At 43.8% G+C, this 20,373-nt stretch overlaps 1 protein-coding gene across 6 annotated transcripts in view; it reads right to left on the reverse strand.

Annotated features, from left to right (window-relative positions):
- FNDC3B (fibronectin type III domain containing 3B) overlaps positions 1-20,373 on the reverse strand; it is a 359,057-nt gene that overhangs the window by 57,836 nt on the left and 280,848 nt on the right. For all 6 annotated transcript variants that reach the window (XM_045502967.1, XM_045502966.1, XM_045502964.1 and 3 more), the window contains 5 exons: positions 7,777-7,901; positions 6,125-6,299; positions 4,197-4,283; positions 2,671-2,809; positions 32-103 (listed from right to left, as the gene is read on the reverse strand). In XM_045502967.1, coding sequence (XP_045358923.1) covers positions 32-103; positions 2,671-2,809; positions 4,197-4,283; positions 6,125-6,299; positions 7,777-7,901 — 598 coding nt within the window. The remainder of the gene's footprint in view (positions 1-31; positions 104-2,670; positions 2,810-4,196; positions 4,284-6,124; positions 6,300-7,776; positions 7,902-20,373) is intronic.

Genomic DNA, 20,373 nt, shown 5'->3' on the forward strand with positions numbered 1-20,373 from the left:
ATTTGAGGAAAACAATTTCCTAAAACTTCACCTTCAGAATTTCCATCAGTAATCTCCAGCAAGTACTTGAGTATTTCTGAACCACCATTATCCTTGGGAGGATCTGGAGAGTAAGCAAATGCCTTATTAGTTATGAAAGGGCATAGATTTTTATTAACAAATATCATTAGAAGACAGAAAACATGTTACATTACACTCCTTAATTCTGAATTTAAGCAAAAGGTATAATAATTACTGTATTACTCTTGAAAAACAAAAGAAACAAACAAAACCACCAAGAAGCCCTGAGCGCTATCAGATTATTCGAAGTTCTTAGGTCTAGAAACGTCAGTTATTTAGCAAAATATGAGCAAAACTCAAACTATGAATTAATTTTTCTAAGAGTTAAGTTAATAAATCGACTTTGAGAATTCTGAAGTCTGCTCTTTAACATTCAATAATTTTTATAGAAGATGAAATACGTGAGTCTTTTATTATTTATTTTATTCTTTACCTCACTTAGATTACCAGTGACCGGATTCTTTTGAGATGGAGAGGGAAGGAAGGAGAAGTGCAAAATTTACTGATAAAATAAACAAAACATCAACACGTAATAAATATGTTCCATCACGGTTTGCCACTAAGCATACTGTATATCCCAAGGGAATCTGATACGCAACCGAATTTGTGAGTCGAGAACGCACCAGACAGGTGGTCTGAGGAAGGGGTGCTGGCTTATTACCAGAGCCCTGTGGACTGTGGGTATTTACGCCACTGCTAACTCCGTCTGCGAGAGTTTTCTTTTCTGAGCAGCAAAATGCCTTGCATTGTAATTTTGTAAGACTATGCAGAAGTTCCCTCTACCATCAGTTCTGCCATGTCTCTATTTTAGATACAGACTTAGGAACTTCATGGCCCTTCTTTCGCTTGGTATTTCCATGAATGTATACACATTTCAGTAAGAGAGATTTAAAACAATAATTACAAAGTTAAATATTATACCATATAGCTAATGAAAGTAAACATTTACTTTCTAGGATTTTGTGAGGAAAAAGCTTCACAATCCGGCAAGAAAAGCACACCTAGATTTTTACAGTTTCTCTTAATTACGTCCATCTTCCAAGGAAATAGATATCCTAATAATTCTGCCTCAAAATTATTAGGTAACTTGAAACAGTTTTATGTCTCAATGGTTGACCTCCAATAACAGTTTAATAACGTTTTGTGTTGGGGCACTTGGGGGGCTCTGTGCTGACAATGTGGAGCCTGCTTAGGATTCTCCCTCTCCTTCTCTCTCTCTCTGCTCCTCCCTCATTCTTGCTCTCTCTCAGAATAAATAAACTTAAAAAAAAATGCTCTGTGGGTTTTTTTTTTTTTTTTAAGACTTTATTTTTACGTAATCTCTATATCCAACACAGGGTTTGAATTTACAACCCTGAGATCAAGAGTCACATGCTCTACCGACCAAGCCAGCCAGGAGCCTCTTTAATAATATTTTAAATTCCCTTTATATGACCTGGCTGCCAGGTAAAATCTTATTTTAAGTCTCTTTTTTGGGGTGCCTGGGTGGCTTAGCAGGTTAAGCTTCCGACTTCGGCTCAGGCCATGATCTCACAGTTTCTGAGTTTGGGCCCCACATCGGGCTCCGTGCTGACAGCTCAGAGCCTGGAGCCTGTTTCAGATTCTGTCTCCCTCTCGATCTCTGCCCCTCCCCAACTCGCACTCTGTCTCTCTCAAAAATAAATAAACATTAAAAAAAAATTAAAAAGTAAAAAAATTAAGTCCTTTTCTTTTTCCTTTTTCTGTCTTTCAGGAATCTAATACTATTATGACACATTAGTGATAATTATACACATCCCAGCAGTTTTACATATAATTGCAAATCTTTATCAACATTCTAAAGGCATTCACTTCATTGAAATAATCCGAGCTGCAGAGGTGAGCCAGAATATCCTTCCACCAGATACCCTCAAACACCATTTAATGAACTTCAACAGGAAAAATTCCTGAAGTGGGGTGTGCCCCTGGATGGCTCAGTTGGTTGAGCATCTGTCTTCGGCTCAGGTCATGATCTCATAGTTCTTGAGTTCGACCTCCATGTTGGGCTTTGGGACAGCCCGGAGCCTCTTCAGATTCTCTTGCCTCCCTCTGACTCTGCCCCTCCCTCACTCATGGGTGCTCTCTCTCTTTCAAAAATAAATAAACATTTAAAAAAAGAAAAAAGAAAAATTCCTGAAGTTCAAAACTTCTGGTTACATACAAACAACAAAAACGAAAGTTTTCCTAGTTCTTAACTTGAACATTCTGTATGTCAAAATTTACTTAAGATGACATACCTAAAGTTTGAAATTTATTCTCAATACTAATTTTATAAATCCATTTTTCACATTAAATATCACTACCATTGTTAAGGGCAAGTTACTGAAGAATGAATACATATTCAGAGATTACTACGTTCAAATCAGTAATAGAAGTATAGGAGGCAAAACAATACAGGAAAAATCGTAAAGTAAAATGCTCGTAAAATGGACAATTCTAGTGGAATTCTCTGGATGTTTCTCATACATATATTCCAAATCTGTAAAATCCCCACAAATAATACCTCTTATTTCTTATTTTGGTTTGTCACCACTGAAATCAGTTTTTAAAAATCTATCAAAAACAAGCAACAGCAATGGTAGCGAAACATACCCCATTTGACACTAAAGCCATGAGATGTAACTGGTCCTTTGATGAGGGGTCTTGTGGGGGGTCCGGGCCTGTCAGGACTCGTCGTACACACCAGCACTTCACTTGGACAACTCTTCCCTTCCACATTAGAAGCAGTCAGCTATAACACCACGGAAAAAATACGAACATGCTTTAGATGTCATGTATTGAAGAAATGGCAACGTTTTACCAAGGCAAGATCAAGTCATCTGTAAATTCACACAGACAGACATTTCTCCTCTCTCTCAATCTCAAACAACTGATTTACAAGTTATTTCCTTTATGGGGTGCTTATTTTCTGTACAGTTAGCTATTGACAATTACAACTAAAACACTAAGGTGGGTCGCAGCTAAAGACATTTTTACCCTTTCAAGAAGACACAGAATCAGTATGTTACCACCTAGTTCTTATTGTTTTGTAGGAAGAAATTGGGGGAGGGGAAAGCAGGTAAAAATAACCTTACTTATTTAAGAGTAGGGCAATGCCACCTTGTGGAGAAATGCTAGCAGTATACCTACCTATGTTCTCATGCACCAAACAGCAAGCGTTTGTTAAATATCAGAAACTGTCATTTTCCTCAAATAGTCACACACTTCACTTGGTGATCTAACAACTGTTTCCTGAATGACTACTACATGCCAAGCTACATCATTTGGCCTCCAAATCAGAGAAGGAAGGGTAGAATCAAAAGATAAATTTCTCTCTCCAAACCGCACACAGTCCTATCAGAAAACCCAGTGCTGTGCATGGATCAATAAAAGGCGCCATGGCAAAGGATGCTATTTACTGCTTTTCCTCTCTCTCTCTTTTCTAAATGTTTATTTTGGAGAGAGAGAGACAGAGCAGGAGGAGGGGCAGAGAGAGAGAGGAAGACACAGAATCCGGAGCAGGCTCCAGGTTCTGAGCTGTTAGCACAGAGCCTGACACGGGACAAGAACTTGTGAACCGCGAGATCATGACCTGAGCCTAAATTGGATGCACTACCATCTGAGCCACTCAGGTATATCCCTGCTTTTTTTCCTCTCTTATCAGTTGCAAAGCTTTGTTTCTCGTTACAACACAAAGTCCTATGGTCATATTAACAGTGGTTGTTAACCACCAAAGCAAAGCCTAAGTAGGGACGGAGTGGGTAATGGAAGACAAAAGGAAAGAAATGGGCAGAAGAGCAAAGGAAGAGGGAGAGTAAAAGAGAAATCTAATAAAAAGGAGAAACATCGAAAAGTAGGGGAGAGATAGGTACACTGAGCATTCAGTTTGGGTGCTCCTGGGTGAGGGCATCTGGCCACGCTGTAATGCAATTTGTTACAGCACACGACAGTAGCTGTCTCTCTCAAAACTAGGGTTTAAAATTAAAGTATGGTGTGCATTTTGTGTCACTTAAAAAATGTAAAGTGCAGGGAACTTCAAAATTTTCGTAACGGACAGAGTCCATTTCAAATGGTAAATGGGTAAAACATGCAACTGCTTCTTTTTTTAAGCAGTTCAGGTACCAAAACGATCGACTCACCCTGAATTTATACTGTGTGCTTCTTTTGAGATTTTTCACAGTACAGGTTAAATCCTCTCCAGTGTATTTTGGGTGGAAAAGGTTATCCTGCAAAAACAAAGCCAGAAAGAGACATCAGTATCATGAAATCTGGGCATTAAATACTTTTGTGTATGGGATCTTTCTATTGCCTCTTTCCATCACCACCGGCTGCCAGAGGTCTGTCTGGCAGCCGGCTACGGCAGAAAGGGGAGTCGGAGTCCACGGTGCTGTGTACCGTGCTCCAGCTTCAAGTAAAAAAAATAATCTTGTCTCATTGTAGGTTCTGCTGGGTCTGTAGAACTTTCTTGTGAGGCTAATAGCAACATGAATGAGAACAATGCTCTCTCTTTGAGAGGATGTGAATTTGCTTTGGAATGGATGCCACCATATGCTTTCCTTACAGAGGAAAGGTTCCTCAATAAGTATTTTCAATAAAGAATTAAGCCACCAAGTAGTACTATGTGACAAAGCAGTGCACTTTTTTAAAATACGTATTTAACGTTATTATCAAAAAAGCCTCTTCTTTTGCAGTCTTTGCTGTCCAGCTGCAATGTGCTATGTGATACACAGAGGCTGAGGTTTCTGACCACACAGTGTCCTCTTCTGGCCAAGGAAGAAAGGACACCTGGGACGGGAAAGGCATGATCCTTTTAAGAGGATAAATATCCCACTAAAAGCTGAATGTACTGAATTCATTCAACTGTATTCTCAATCATCCGTCCATCCACTCAATCGTTAAATATCACCGAGCACCTTCTACGCATCAGGCTTCCTTCCATGTTCTAGGGGTTCGGCACTGTCCAAGAACAAAGCCTTGCCCACAAGAAACTTACATGCCAGGTAGACAAAGTGATTAAAAAAATGAAACGGATCTAACTATGAAGCATTTTATGCAGTATTAAGTGCTGTGGCCCAAAATATCAAGTTGGGTCAAAAGACCAAGGGCCGGATCTGGTGAGGTGCTACTCTACAGCTGTGCAGGTTAACTAAAGCAGCCACATGGGGTCTTTAAATTTAAACTAAATACAGTTGAAAATTCAGTTCCTTGGCCCCACAGCCATATTTCAAGAGCTCAATCATCATGTGTGACTAGGCACTACCTTTATCGGATAGCACAAACCACAGAACATTTCCATCACTGTGGAAAGTTCTACTGGATAGTACTGTTATACAAGGCGGCCAGGGGAGGGCTCTCCACAGAAGATGTGTGAGAGAAGAGATCCTCAAGGAAATGAGGGAAGAGTCAAAGATAAGTGGAAGGGCCTTCTAGCTACAGGGCATAGAAACTGCAAAGGCCCTGAGGCTAGGGCTTGCTCTCGTGTTCAAACACACAAGGGCAGAAACAAGGACATTAAAGAAAAATCCTATAGCAAAGAACCTTATAGGCATTGTAAGGGCTCTGAGGTGAAGGCCCAGAGATAGGAAGGGTTCTAGGCAGAGCATCGACAGGATCTACTCTATTGAACAGATCTCTCAGGCTTTGTGTGGAAAACAGACTAGAGCAGAGAAGGAGGAGGGCAGGGAAAATACTTAGAGACCACTGCAATTATTCAGGGATGAGACAATGGTGGCTTGCGAAAGGATAGTAGCCTTAGATACTAAGAAATGGCCAGATTTCTGGTTGATTTTTGAAGGAAGATTGAAAACGATTTGCCGACTGATTATACAGATGGGTTCAAGGACAACTCCGAATTTTCTGGCTTCCCCGAACAAAAGGACAGGAATGTCACTGAGACAGGGATGACTGTGGCAAGGACAGGTTGCTGCCGGTGATGGTAGTGGTAGGTATTGAGACTTTGGTTTTGAACCAAACGTAATTTGAACATAATTTGATGGCGTCCTGTTACGTTAACGACAACGTGACTTACACAAAACACACGCAAGGGTACAAAATCTACAAAGCTTACGTTTTCATCCTCCTGGATTTCCAAGGTGTAGGTGACCACTTCCTCAGGTGAACAACCTTCTGGTTTATTCCACTGCAACGTGACCCATGTGACTCCAGCTCGAACAAGTCTTGGTGCAGAGGGCATCTGAGGGATGTTTCCTAACGTGTAACATACCACCTCTTGGCTATAACCACTACAGAGAGAGAAACCCAGTAAGACGCACATTTAGGAACATGTGAGGAGTCTTGGCATTTAAAAAAAAATTTTTTTTTTAAGTTTATTTAGTTTTGAGAGAAAGAGAGACAGAGTGTTAGCGGGGGAGGGGCAGAGAGAGAGGGAGACACAGAATCCGAAGCAGGCTGCAGGCTCTGAGCCGTCGGCACAGAGCCCGACGCGGGGCTCGAACTCAGGAGCTGTGAGATCGTGACCTGAGCCAAAGTCGGACGCTCAACCGACTGAGCCACTCAGGTGCTCCAGGAGTCTTGGCATTTTAAAAGAGGAAGGATGAGCCTACCTACTGCCCAACTTGCTTGGGTTGGAAAGGCTGGGGCATGACAGATTCAGCAAACAAAGGAAGGCAAGTATCCTTTATGTGATATCCCCTACCCCAACTCTCGGTCTGCCTGATTCCCCACTTCACTCTGCTACTAAAAAAAGCACACCACACCACAGGACAATATATTTAAGAATTGATTTCCCCCTGAAAGCGCCCAGCAGAAAGCACAACACTGTGCAGTGTTACTAAGCTATGACCCACAGCTACCAAGGAACCTTCAAATCAGTGTGAGCACAGATAATTGTCTGCTGATGAAATAAACGTTTTACAAATACAGACGGGGCTATTTTTTGAAAGTTTGTGGGTGCTTCCGATTCACTTACAAACTCTTGAAGCCTTTATCATTATGACTTTTTCAACTAGTAGACTCTAAAAATGCAACAGCTATCATGGGTGGGGACAGAGGGCTGTAAAACCTTGTGATGTTCTTGAGGCTGGAAAAAAGCTTGGGGACCGATGATGTGCTGAACCTTTAAGATTTTCAATGAGCAGTGATGAAAGACGAAGGATTTTTCCCTTAATCAAGAGTTACCCAGGAAGTGCAATTGAAATATAGCCTTTTCAAAGCGTCTTTAATCCACAGACGCTCCACTGGACACCTGCTCTTGCCTTTCTTCCGCAGCCTGGAGGCAAGCTGTGGTGCCCTGGCCGGTGCAGGTTTTCTCCAATCCTGTGAGTATCTGCCAGGGCTTGACGACAATGGCTGGCCCAGCACCCCTTCCTCTCTATCAGGCAACCTCAGATACAACTGGAAAAGGCAGCTGAACAAGTAGCTTGCTAAAGTGATGAAAGGAAACAGCGCGTGTTCTGAAAAAAAAACAACGCCTTAAGAGGTATTTCTTTCAAAACCTAAACTGCTGCCTTCATCTTGGCTCTCAGAGACCCCTAGTGGGGCCTTTGCATTATAGCGTGTGAGACCACACAGAGGCCACACAGCAGCACTCCTCACCTCCGGGGAAGCCTTCTACCCTCTCATTCGATTCCCTCTAGGAAAATCTCAAATCGGTCCAGTGTGGAGGCGGTGGATGTCTTCATGCCTTCCAGCAACATGAGAGGAAGACAAAGAATCACCACACGGTACGTTTAACGGCATGAAGGCGAGGGAACATCCTACCTGGTGCCAATGTCATTCCGAGCAGCCAGCCTGAACGTGTACCCCATGGCCGGACAAAGCTTTGTCAACTTGCAGTGCTTCTGACTTCCAAAGAAGCACTGTCTGAAACCGCTGTTTCTTTTTCCCTAAAAGAAAACAGTACAACAACATACACGATTAAAAACAAAGCATACAGTAGGAAAATGAGGAAGGCATTTTGAACAATTGTTTCATTTCCTGGTTTGGATGAACAAAACCAGCAGAAGGAAAGCTTCTGGGGGTGTGTTCCTTTGTACATAAAGCACATGACAATGAAATGTCATCCTTAACATGAAACACTACAGAAGAGGCTGTAACTGAGACAAGTAACACATTGTACTTGTGGTCCTTCTAAAGTGGCTTTGGTTAACAAAATAAAAAAGGTTCTCTCAGGTATGAGGCAATGCACCATTTCTTCCGTCTTTCTTCCCTTCCTTCCTTCCTTCCTTCCTTCCTTCCTTCCTTCCTTCCTTCTTTTTAACATTTATTCATTTTTGAGAGACAGAGACAGAGTGTGGGTGGGGGAGGAGCAGAGAGAGAGGGAGACACAGCATCTGAAGCAGGCTCCAGGCTCCGAGCTGTCAGCATAGTGCCTGACGCAGGGCTCGAACCCACAAACTTTAAGACATGACCTGAGCCAAAGTTGGACACTTAACTGACTGAGACACCCAGGGACCCCAACGCACCTTTTCTAAGTTCTTCCTCACTTGGGTTGGTCAAAGTGCCCAATCTGACCAACCAAGAGCAAGTCTGCCCTCACTGCGGGGATCGACAGTTCTGGAGACGCATAGCACCTAAGATCTGTCTATGCAGCTTGGTGTGGCTAGAAAAGCCCTCCCCAGTCCTCTCCTTTCCCACTTTGCCCCCGACTCTTGAACACTTGCATTCCTGCAATGGTGAGCTATTTCTCACTGATCCCTAAATATGGGTCACATGCCTTTGAATCTTGCCCATATCTGCTTCCCTTGTAACAGTGCTTTGGACAATCAAGAGAGCTCAATCGCTGCTTGCAGAGTTGAAAGTCCGATAGGCATGTGGAACAATGGCTGAATTCACTTCTATGTGTTATCGTTACTCTTAAGTTTCTTATGAGGCTGGAAATATATATTTAATGCCTTTGTAGTCTTCCATGATGCTTCAAATTCTTTGAAGTAAAACGAAAACACTCCAGTAGGTTGTCTTAATAGACTTAAAAGAAAAAAACTTAACTGCCCTGACCCATGCTCAGGCATGGAATCCTCATATCAGCCATATATTAGAACAAATATTTCATACCCATAATCCACAGCATTTTATCTATGTTCACACAAAGAAAACCTTTTACATGCTAACACTGAATGGATCTTAGCATTCTAATCAGACGGTTGGGCCCAGGGCCCTCAGAAATGTTTGAAGTTCTCGATTTATTTTATAAAGAAAGATGAAAGCACATTTTCCTCCTAAGCAAATTTAAGCATTTCCTTCCTCGAAGCGGGCCTCCAAATGCTTACCACTGAAACACATTCCAGGTGAAGTTTAATTAAAAATAAAATAAACATACAACTAGCTTGAAGTGTCACGAGGGTGAACAGATTAAAAAACAACCCTGGCACGTTCATCCTCAGACTTAATTCCCCAGCCTCCCCTCCCCGAGCAAGGTGATGCCCTTTCCAGGAAGGGAGTGGAAGTCCTATTAATCTTTAAGATTCAAAGTTCATATTATCAAGGTTTCAAAGTACATTCAGATGCAAACAGTAAGGCATAACATTTTTCAGCTGCTACTTGTGCAAAGTCACCGCGTGGCTGGCCTATCACGCCCTTACGCTTACTTTAACCTTGAGTGTTAAGGTTGCTGCAGACGATGTATTCATAGAAAAACCGTTCATACATACATTTGCATAATTACATCCAGTGTCTGATTACACTCCTTGCACACCCTGGTATGTTTTGTATCCACTTTGAGCTGTAGTGTGATCTACCTTCTTTCCTCCTCTATTTCTGAGCTCAGAGTAAACAGTGCAAGAAAGGCACATCCTGCCGCCACGGAAGCCTCATGTCTTCCAAACCCCGATGCTGGCTCCCTTTCAATGCCTCATTTTTCCTATTTCTTTGTTTGGTCTCCTTTGCCCATTTCTGGTGCTTAGAACTATAGCCAGTAAATAAAAGCCAGTCTGTTCCTTACTAGGTTGATTTGCTTTAATATGGTAAAAGCCGGACTGTCTGCGGCTTAAATGAGAAAAAAGAATGGGAAAGATGGATGATGGGGACTAGACTTTTCTTTTAAAGGGCCACAGCACTGCGGCTCACTAAAGAATTAGAAGAGGTATTCTGTAGCCTTCGAGACGTTTTCCCTACGTTGCTAACATTTTTTTTTTTTCCTGCTTCAGTATCAGGCACAATTGCTAAATAAACTCCAACTTGTTTAGATAGAGGACACCAAATTTTCCACCTTTCAAGATGTGCTACTATGTGTGCGGTCCTTAACAACCTGTAGAAGACCCAGAGTTGCTGGAACCTTAGAAACAAGTTTTAGAAACACTATCTGTAGAGTCCGAAGGGGTAAGAGTACACAGAGGTCACAGAATGAAGGAAGTGAGGCTCACTGGTAAATGTTTAGAAGTCATCGAGAATAAGCAAAAATAAGGGAAAGTAGGTGAATAAAGTACTTCAAACATGAGAGAAGCTTTCGAGTAAAAGGAAATACTCATGTATGACACGGAGTTTAATATAAAAGGGATATCTGGGAAGAAAAAAATTGATATTCACACAAGCTGTTGTAGCGCAAAAGCGAACTACAGCTGAGAGGTTAGCCAGCGAAGCTGGAGAATGCCATGGGAGACAGCATCCCCGTGGTCTTCTGGGACAGACTGTGCCAGGCTCTCAGAGAGCTCCGGGGCTTGGGCTCTGGAGGAAGAACATGTCCAAAGGTACAGGTGATGTGGAGAATCTGTCTGGAAACCAAGAAGGAGGCCACGTTGCAAACAGCATTTGTGAATAAAATATTACCCAGCTCTTTTTGTTGACAGAAATGAATAGGGTTTAAGGGAAAAAAAAAAAAAAAAAGATAGTGCTTTAGAACACAGAGATTCAGATGAACTGATAGGGGTGGTAATGTGGATGTTTATCGCTGTTTATCAGAAATTAGATATGTCTAAGCATCACTGTTAGTGAAGTTTTACAGACGGAAAGTCATAACTTTGATATTTTATAGGGAGCGTGGCTCCAAATGGTTCCGAGAGATTATGATCTCTGGAACACAGACCCTTTCTAATAAAACCTAATTTAAACTACACAAGATTACGGAGATACACTAGCTTTGCTTGGAAGCTTACTTTTAATTATTTCAAGTCGGCCTTGTCCGAAGTTCCCTACTAAAACACGGTCCTAACAGAAAGGAGTAGCTCTAGTCACTGTTTAGGTCTATTGTCAACAATCTGATCAGACACAGGCAGTAGGGACCTCAGGGGCCCTGGCCTTGTCTTGTGTCACACAGAGGAAGAGGAAGAGCCGGGGCCTGGGTGGTGGCTGGTCTACAGGGAAGGGCTGGCACGTGTCTGCTACCCACCCGATTCTCTGCCTGTGGGGAGATCATGCAGCATGTGAGCAAACAGGATCAGAACCGCCCCAAGAGGAGCAATTAAGTTCCCACTCTGAGCAAGGAAAGAAAACTTCACTCCAATTAGACAAAGAGCAGAAAGGAGGCTTCAAGCCCACACCCTTCATTACTCTAGAACAGATCTAGGCACTAAGCTATATTTGACACAAGGCGATACAATCACTAGCCACCTTCTGGCCTGACTTTCTACTGCCGGTGTCCACAAACCAAAAGGGGCATATTTTCAGGGTCCCCTGGCTTGTTTCCATTTCAGAATCCTGGGCATGCCCCAATGCAGGTTTCTATAGGGCAACTGAGTTCAAGGACAAGATTGATCTCTACTAGATGTGAAGGCATCTTGGAGCACAAATCCACTCTGTGCTGATTAAGACACTCAAACTGGGCATGGGGTGTGGCATTAGAAACCTTCCTATTTCAGCCGAGTGTTCTTCTCATACAACCTGATCCACAGTTCTTGTTAATCTATCATCATCCCACACCCAGACCCCACCTGAGAGCACCGAATCGGCACCCATGGCCTCGAGACAAATGGAACTGTTTCCCAGGAGGCGGGGCGCAGGGTGCTTGTCTTCCATTCCCGGTCACAACTGCTCTCCAGAAGGCCAGCAAGCTGGTGTGTGTACACAGAATATGTCAAATCAGCCCTTCCCCGGGCCCGAGCTGCTCAGTTTTGCCTCACCTTCTCTTTATTACCGATGAAACTGAAGTACATTGCATAGTATCTACATCCGAGACCCCACCGAATCGGCTTACTCCCCATTCCCTCGAGCATGTCGCAGGCAGCCCATGCCCTGCACCACTGCACCTCTCTTCACCACCGAGCTCACCTGGCAGATATTCACAGGACATCTTCTCTGTCACATCCTGGGTGAGCAAGTGTCTCTTTTCCGTTTAGACTCACATACCGAAGAGAGGCACCATCTTTGGGCAAAGTGTCAGTCTTGTAACACTTAGAATTCTTAGAGCACTCACTTTTTAGAAAGGTCACACATTTGGTTACAAGTCCTAATAATAATCAGAGCCCAGATGTTCTTCTAGGTCCTATAAGGTTCCTGCTAACTTGTGAAGAATGTCAACTGTCAATAACCTCCAACATTATGCCAGACTGTGAACGGGCAGGGATAAGAGAAGGAAGCATAGAGGAACATGGAAGATGTGGACTCCTTTGTGGCTAAATAGCAGAGAATGGTTCACCCTTGGAAATGTTCTTTTCAAGACGTGTTAATAACCTCAGGGACAAAGATACTCCCCTAGCCACTGGGAGGAGTGGGGGAAAGGACATGCCTTCTGAAATCTTTCATTCTGCAAGATAAAATTTGGAGATAAATTATAAATGTAAAAGGCTTTAAATATTTTAAGGAACATAGTCTCTTTTATCCTATTTGATCTTTCTTCTGCCCTTTTACTATTTACTTAAATATTTTTCCATTTCTTTCTAATTTTTAGTTTTAAAAATTTAAAATTTTATAGCTAATAAAATCATAACATATTTCTTAATTATCTCCTCCCCCAGATTAAATATTTTGCTGACCTCGTGTGAGTCACCCAAGGGAAAAGGACACATGGTCCTGCTTTTCAAGTGTGACACCTGTGGCAGGAATACTGTTCATCTCACAGGTTCCCTGTCCTTACCAGTAAGGGAGCAGGCAGTGATGTCTTCCATCTATTAACTGAGAAGAGCAGTGTTTGAGCGCCCCCAAGCCACACCCTCCGGGCTAGCAGAACTGTACCGGGTGCCAGGATGAGTGCCGTCCTACCTACCACTGCATCCCCGGGTACATATTTGCCTTCCTTCTCCCTCTTCCCAGGACACTTGGAAGAGAAGCAGAGGTAGGAACAAGACTTTGCCCTTCAAAGTCTGTGACCTTGTATCTGACGATCTTAGGACTCAGTACCTGAAACACTGTATGTGCTATACAAAGACAAAGGGAAAAGAAGGTTTTTAATGGTTTTGCATGACTAAGAAAGTCTACGGTCCTTTCCCTCAAATGTGAGTGGGCTTATGACATCGTGACGCGCTTGCTACTGACAGAATAGAGTGGAAATGAAGCTGTGTGACTTCCAAAGCTAGGTCTGAAGAGGTGATAAAGCTTCTGTCTTTTCCCCAGAAGACCCATTTTTCGCAACTCTGACTCCTCTGGGGCTGCCACGTTGCAAGGGAGCCCCAGATGACGTTCCATCCAAGCCAGCAGTGACCACTAGCGAGTCAAGACTCCACCAGAAGATTCCAGATCCCAATCAATGAGCCTGTCTGTCCAGCTGAAGCTCCAGAAATTGTGGAACACATACTTCATTCCCCCAGTGCCTGGTTCAAATTCCCAACTGAGAACGCATGAGCCTAAGAAATTGTTTTAAGCCATCCGGTTTTGAGGTAATCTGTTATGCGATATTATGAACTTGTGATAGGAGTGTTATGCACTCATCTATTTTGATGTCCATATATGTTTAATAGTATGATGTTTCTCAGTGAACTTTTATAAATTCCCCTCATGCCATAAATAGCTAGGAGGTAAGGGAGTGGAAGGTGCATGCTAGAACCCAAATGTTTAATGTCTGACTGAATAAAGGGTTCTATTTCCTGTATGCACTTGGTACATGCCTTTTTTCCTCAAAGCCATCCAACAAAGTAAGGCCTCTGAAAGGATTTGAAGAATTTTTGTGGCAGCTAAAACTGTAACCAGATTCCTAGATGATAAAGTCAACCCAAATTGTTAAGCAAGGGCAATGCGGTTACTACACCGTACAGCGTTATATTTTAGACTGACGTAAAATTTTTAATACTATCCCAAACGCTGTAGAGAAACGTTGGGAGATTTTTTTAAAGTTGATTTATTTATTTTTGAGAGAGAGAGAGAAGAGAGAGAGAGAGAGCAAGCAGGGAAGGGGCAGAGAGAGGGGGGAGAGACAAAATCCCAAGCAGGCTCTGCGCTGTCAGCACTAAGCCCGACACGGGGCTCAATCTCAGGAACTGTGAGATCATGACCTGAGGCAAAATCAAGAGTTGGACACTTAGCCAACTGAGCCACGCAGGCGCCCCGGACACATTTTAAAATATAGACATGCAACAGTCTTTTGGGGATGGTTCAGGTATGGTGTAGCCTAAAGCTACTGGAGTGAACAAATTAAAAAACCTTTCAGATGACCACCACGTGGTACTAGGTTTCCACCTCTCTGTGGTATCTGTTCACAAACCCATAATGGAATAAAGTTCCAGTAGAGATGTCAATTTACAGATGGGTCTGCTTATTTAAAAACTGCTAAATAAAAGGCATTTGATCCATTTCATAAAATGCAACTGATTTTTAAGGTTAAAATATGTTTAAAAGTAACTCTTAATTTGCAGAACTATGTAACTAAAAGACTGAAAGCAACTATTTTTTCAAGTCACTTTTCCTTCTTTATTAATTTCCGTGTCTTCATAAAGCTGCCCTCAGTACTTGGGAAGATGAATCCTCTAAATGGGTTGGTTTCCCATTAAAAAGAGCTTATTTAACACATCCACGGCTGATTCTATACATATAACTCATGCCTAACTCAATTAATTCAGGCTACAGTATTTTTCTGCCAAGAGTAATTCTGGAGACTGTGGGGAATGTGGTTGCTTTGGCTAACATTTCCAATTAGCCTGGCACTAACAACCCTGGGAGCCTGTATTCCCCACACTGGCACTACTAGCTGAAGTTGGCTGATATTTTCAATTGCCTTCTAATTAATAGATTGGAAAAGATCCTTCCTGTTCCTCTTTAAGACAGCTTGATTCCTGGCACAAGGAAATCAGAGCGGCCACCACAAGGGCGTTAGAATCCATGGGGAACCACCTCCCTCTGGTCATGAGAACTCTTCCTGATGTTCCTTAACCTTAGGCCTCTTTCCATCGACCTCCTTGTCTCACAGGTTCTTTCACAGCCGCACCCACTGCCTTCCGGAGCTGAGCTGCTCTTACCAGGTTTGGTAACTAACTGCCTGCTAAAGAAGTTACGTGAACTTGGTTATCGGTTGTCATGTGCTCGTGGCCCAGGGCTGCTGGATCGAGACCTGGGCCGAATGATTCTGGGGCTGGGCACTCTCTGTAACAGCATAGTCCAACCTGTCAAAAATGGCAACGATAAATCAAATAAAAAATAAAGTTGCGCTGGCCAACTGAACTACTGCCAGCCTCAAAGATTTAGTCTGCTAGTACGTCTATATTTAGAAGTCGTGCCAGCACTGGCCGGCCCTAGGCAACATCAAAGATAAATGTTGGCTTGAGAAATAAAAGAGCGTGTATGCGTTCAGCATAACCATATATAAGGAGGGGCTCCTAACAGGGGGTAGAGACGCTCCACATCTGGGTGGATTCAAAGGTTCCTCGTGCCAAACCTCACTCTCCCCTCAGTGATGGCTCTTTCATTTTGAGCACACTGGCACAGAGTTACTTTCACGGGTAAGAAAAGGGGGGTGCGATTGTTTGTGTTGCATGTTACTAAATAAATACTGCATGCATCTTAGCCCTTGGCACACTAGATGTTTCTATTAGTGGGAGAGGCTTAGGTCCCTGAAACAGTCAAGGATAATCAGCAGGTCCTCTGATTTGAATCCAAGGAATACAACGTTCCTATATATTCCTCCCAATATGGAGGCTCATCTGAATGTCCAGTGCTTTGATAAGACCAGAAGGTTGCCGCTGGCCCAGAGAAGGGAAAGGAAAGTAGCAAGGGGTGACTGTAGGACAGGCTGCTGTAGTATTGACGCGTGAACCACGGCATGGACGGACTTAGCCCATCCACCTGGCCAAGGCACAAGGCAGTCATCTTCCAGCTGGCATCCAACAAGCATGAAAAACATGAGTTGATAAATTAGGTGCCACGGACCAAGAAAGGGATTTGTCCTTTAGTAGCAGCCAGAAGTTGCCCACAAAGTCTGCTCCCCAAACACACAATAACCCATCCTGCACACATGTGAGAAATGACCCAATCTGCTTCAGGTGTGCAGATATCTGGGGCGGAGGTCCCTAAAAGTGAGGGCTCCTTTTAACTTAGCTCTGCCTTTGGTACCCACGAGCCCCTCTGAGTTCTAAATCTATCCTAGCCTACTTCCCACCAACAGAGCCTACAGGGGAGGATGCTGCCCCCCTGGCTCTCTGAAACCACCCGTGGGTGTGGCACTGAAGGTCTGTGATGTGGCAAAACACTACTGCTCTGCCAGGTCACTGACTGGGCTTAAGGCTCCTGTGTGAAAGATGGTTTGTGATGGAGCGAGTGCCCCACTCTGCAAACTCCATGAGGGCGTTCCCCGAGAATGACTGAAAGAGCACACAGGCCTGGCAAGTGGCAGCTTCCCTTATATTTCAGTCAGGCAGGGGCGATGGCTTGGGGAATGCAAACCAGTTTTCTCACTGCACCAATGCTACGCAACCAAAGCAGTGCGGCACCTTGGAGAAAGCGTCGGCCGGATTCTCAGGGGGCTCTCTCCCGCACTGTGGGAGACCCAGGAAGTCACTGTGCTTGCTGAAGCTCCAGTACCTTCCATGAACGGCTGTCTGTCCAACCAGGGAAGCCATGGGCAAATTCACTGGTGCCAAGAAGCATTCTGAAAGATTATCAGTGCTAATTGTGCGACACCTAAGCTAAGAAGTAATGTTTTTAGTAAACTAATTACCAAGCACCTGCTAAGGGGCCAGCTCAATCCCTAAATGAGCTAAGTTGGCTCTTCCTAACCTAGGTGTCTACGAAGCGACAATCTATGGCCTGTTGTCAGCTCCATGAGGTTTCTGCAACAGGACTGCTGAGCGTGGTTAGGCTCGATAATGGGTCCCCAGGGGCTTTGTGGGCTCCACCTGCTGCTGGCCTCTTCTGCTCTTTCTACGTCAAATTATACTTCCTTGATTTCTGTGGCATTTATGTCATTCTTAGTCGCCTCTGTTTTGCAGCTGTGTTGGCTCATTAGTCACCAGGACGGCCACATGTGAAATTCCTATCTGGGCTAGCTGAGTCACATGGGAGGAAGAATCTTGGGAACTGTACTAGTCACATTCCCACAAAGCTATTTTTTTGGTTCTTTCGTATGTTCTCTACATGTCATGTCCGGAAGCCAAGCTAATGGCAAATTAACATCTATATATAGCACTGACATCCGTGTTTGTTTTGTTCAAACTGGAGACACTAGCCTCAAGGCTCCTCAAAGTTCCACAGAAGAATGTCATAATCCCCTCATACAGTCCTTCTAACGGCTGACTTTTCCTGCCCCAGATCCTAATATGCACTTAAGGGACATGAAATACTCATTACACTGCATCTGCTGTTGCCCAAGTTAACCCACCGAACCCCAGTGGGATAACGGACACTGATTTCGAGTGGAGAAGCTAAGACTTGGGGGCTCAGTTACTTGCTTGACTGGTAAGAGATAAAGCAGACACTCGGAATCCAAGTCTCCCTCAGTGGACGCCATGTGACTGAGACATATCAGCAATAGGGTTCCAGGCCACACAGCACCAGGTAGGGCTTCTATATGGTACAACCGAAAACCTTATCTAAGAGTAAAACTCTGTTGACAAGTTTCCATACACACTTCCTTTACAGGACTGAACGTTTTCTAAAATGGAAAAGAAAGTTCCTATCTGACTGTGAAGTTTGTTCTTTTACTCGTTAAAAAAAAAGAAAAGAAAAGAAAAGAAAAAGGCCAGATCACCATCCCTCAAAACAGACCGAGCAGGCATTGATGTGCAAGTCAACTGGAGGTTACTAATTCTTTTTAGTAAAAGCTGCTCCCTACCCTAGAGAGATCTGTCCTCAATCCCTACATTTTAGCTTCTAGAAAAAACTCCCACCCCCTACTGGATACCTCAGTGTCATCAGGCAGAGAAGCAACAGGGCAGATAATGTGGCTCTGGAGGTGCCCAAAAGAGGGGTGTGGGCAGGACAAAGGGGTTGGTTAGCTCGCGGGCAGGGAGGGTTAGTGGATGGGGGAGTGAGCTTTAAGCAGTAGGTCCTCCCTCCTGAACTCCTATCCCCAAATCTCCATTGTGGGAAAGAACGTTCACCTTGAGAAATGTAGCATCGAAGCATGGTTTTGCTGTATTCTCCTACTCATAATTTTGGATTAAACTAAAACTGGATTCATAAAGCAGTAAGTTTGCTGTTTCTTTGAAGTCAGGCTGGGTATAAAACTCAAATCTAGCAAAAGAAAGAAACCCTCATAAGGCTTTGGGCCTGCTTTCTGCCAGCCAGAAGCCTATGACTTGTGAATTAAAATGCAAATGTAGGGGTAAACATGGGGGTGGGGGCCACACTGTGATCAGGAAGAGGTTAAAATATAATGGTGGCTCATCCAACAGTCAAGTAGAACAGTACTTTGAAAATGGCCTCCTTCTTTTCCAATGGGATCTCCCGGAGGCAAACAGTGGCTAAAAGTCTATAAAAATGCAAGGTTGGCTCTCGGGTCCCATGCCTGTAAACGCCACAACTCATTTGAGTCACCACAGGAGGAGGAAGTGACCAGGAAAGTGCGTACCTTTCCACATTATGAAAACTGCTCCGTCTCAGAGGAAGATCAAAACTGATGGCCACAGCTGAAAAGCCAGTGACACCCATGTGGCCCATTTTTGGTGGCTCATTACCATCTCCCAGTCAGAGTTACTTCCCACCCTGACTTAAAACTCAAGGACTGTGTAGTTATGATTACTAACAGAGAAAAGTAGGCAGCTAACCTCTGGCAGAACAATTAGTGAGTAATTTCCAAGTGAATTCTGTGGAACAGTAATGCAACATTAAAGACAATGAATTTAGGGGAGAGAGAGTATCAGCTTCCCCCTGAGCTGTAACAGGTTTCTGTTTTCTGTGACCCATTAGGGCTACATCTGACCTTAGAGACCAGCAGCAGTTAGCTATTGATTAACTATTGGCTCTTCCCGGGGCGCCTGGGTGGCTCAGTCGGTTGGGCGTCCGACTTCAGCTCAGGTCATGACGGCACCCTGGATGACAGAGAAGCAATGGGTGTAAGGCTGGGACAGATGCCCTGGGAGAGGAGAGCTCTGGAGAGAGTTGGGTGTATGTGTGGCGGGGGACAACCCCTCCCATTCTCCTGCCTCATCATGCTCCACTAGGGCAGATTCTGGAAATAGTTCCTGGTACTAGATGTACCTGAGTCCAGAGACGACCAGCAGAAGGTTTTGAAGGGCAGCAGAAGGTTTTGAAGGGATACCCAGGGCCCCATGTGCTCACACTTCCTGGAGGTCAGATGTCATTCTCTGTGCATCTGATTTTCTTCCTTCACGAAGTCATGAGTAGCATGGGAATGGCGGGGCAGGGGGAGGGGGGGTGGGGTGCAAAAACCAACCTAAGTGAGGTGCCTCAAGAGGGCTACTGATCCCCAACCTAGCCCCGAATTTAGAAATACAAACTATTAGTTTCTGTCAGCAACATTACTTCTGAAATGACACAACAGGCAGGAATGAATTGGTTACTATTGCTTCTATTCTCACTGTCAGGAAACCCAATGACACCATTTTAAAATCTTTTTTGGAGGGACTGAAAAGGAGAGAGCCAGCATATAAAGCAAAAAAGCTATTTGATGGAAAAATTTGAGAAGCAAGTGGTTAAGTCTGTTTTATTTATGTCTGTTTAAAAGAGTACAGGAGGATAGCATTACATGAGCTTTTTTCAGCTCTCAGAGTAAGAGAGCTTCCCTATGTCACAGATCCCTCACAGGACAGTGTAGAGTGTTGAGACACTGAGGGTCTGTTCCACGAATGCTCAAGTATTTAATAAACAAACAACAGTGAAAAGGATCCTAAAATACACTCTTATCAGAAGGGACAATCCTAAATAAGGAGCTTTGAGAGAGTGTCAATGACGTAAGTATACATGAGCTGATGGGTAAACTGAGGACTGGGGAGGTCAAGCTGCCAGTATAAAACCTGGAACAGAATTTACAGCCCCTCATCTTGGTGTTCTTTCAACTATCCTCTCCTTTCAGGGAGCTCACAGGACTTAAAGGTCAGAGAACAC

This window comes from Leopardus geoffroyi, chromosome C2 (assembly GCF_018350155.1).
Source record: "Leopardus geoffroyi isolate Oge1 chromosome C2, O.geoffroyi_Oge1_pat1.0, whole genome shotgun sequence".
Taxonomy (NCBI): Eukaryota; Metazoa; Chordata; class Mammalia; order Carnivora; family Felidae; genus Leopardus; species Leopardus geoffroyi.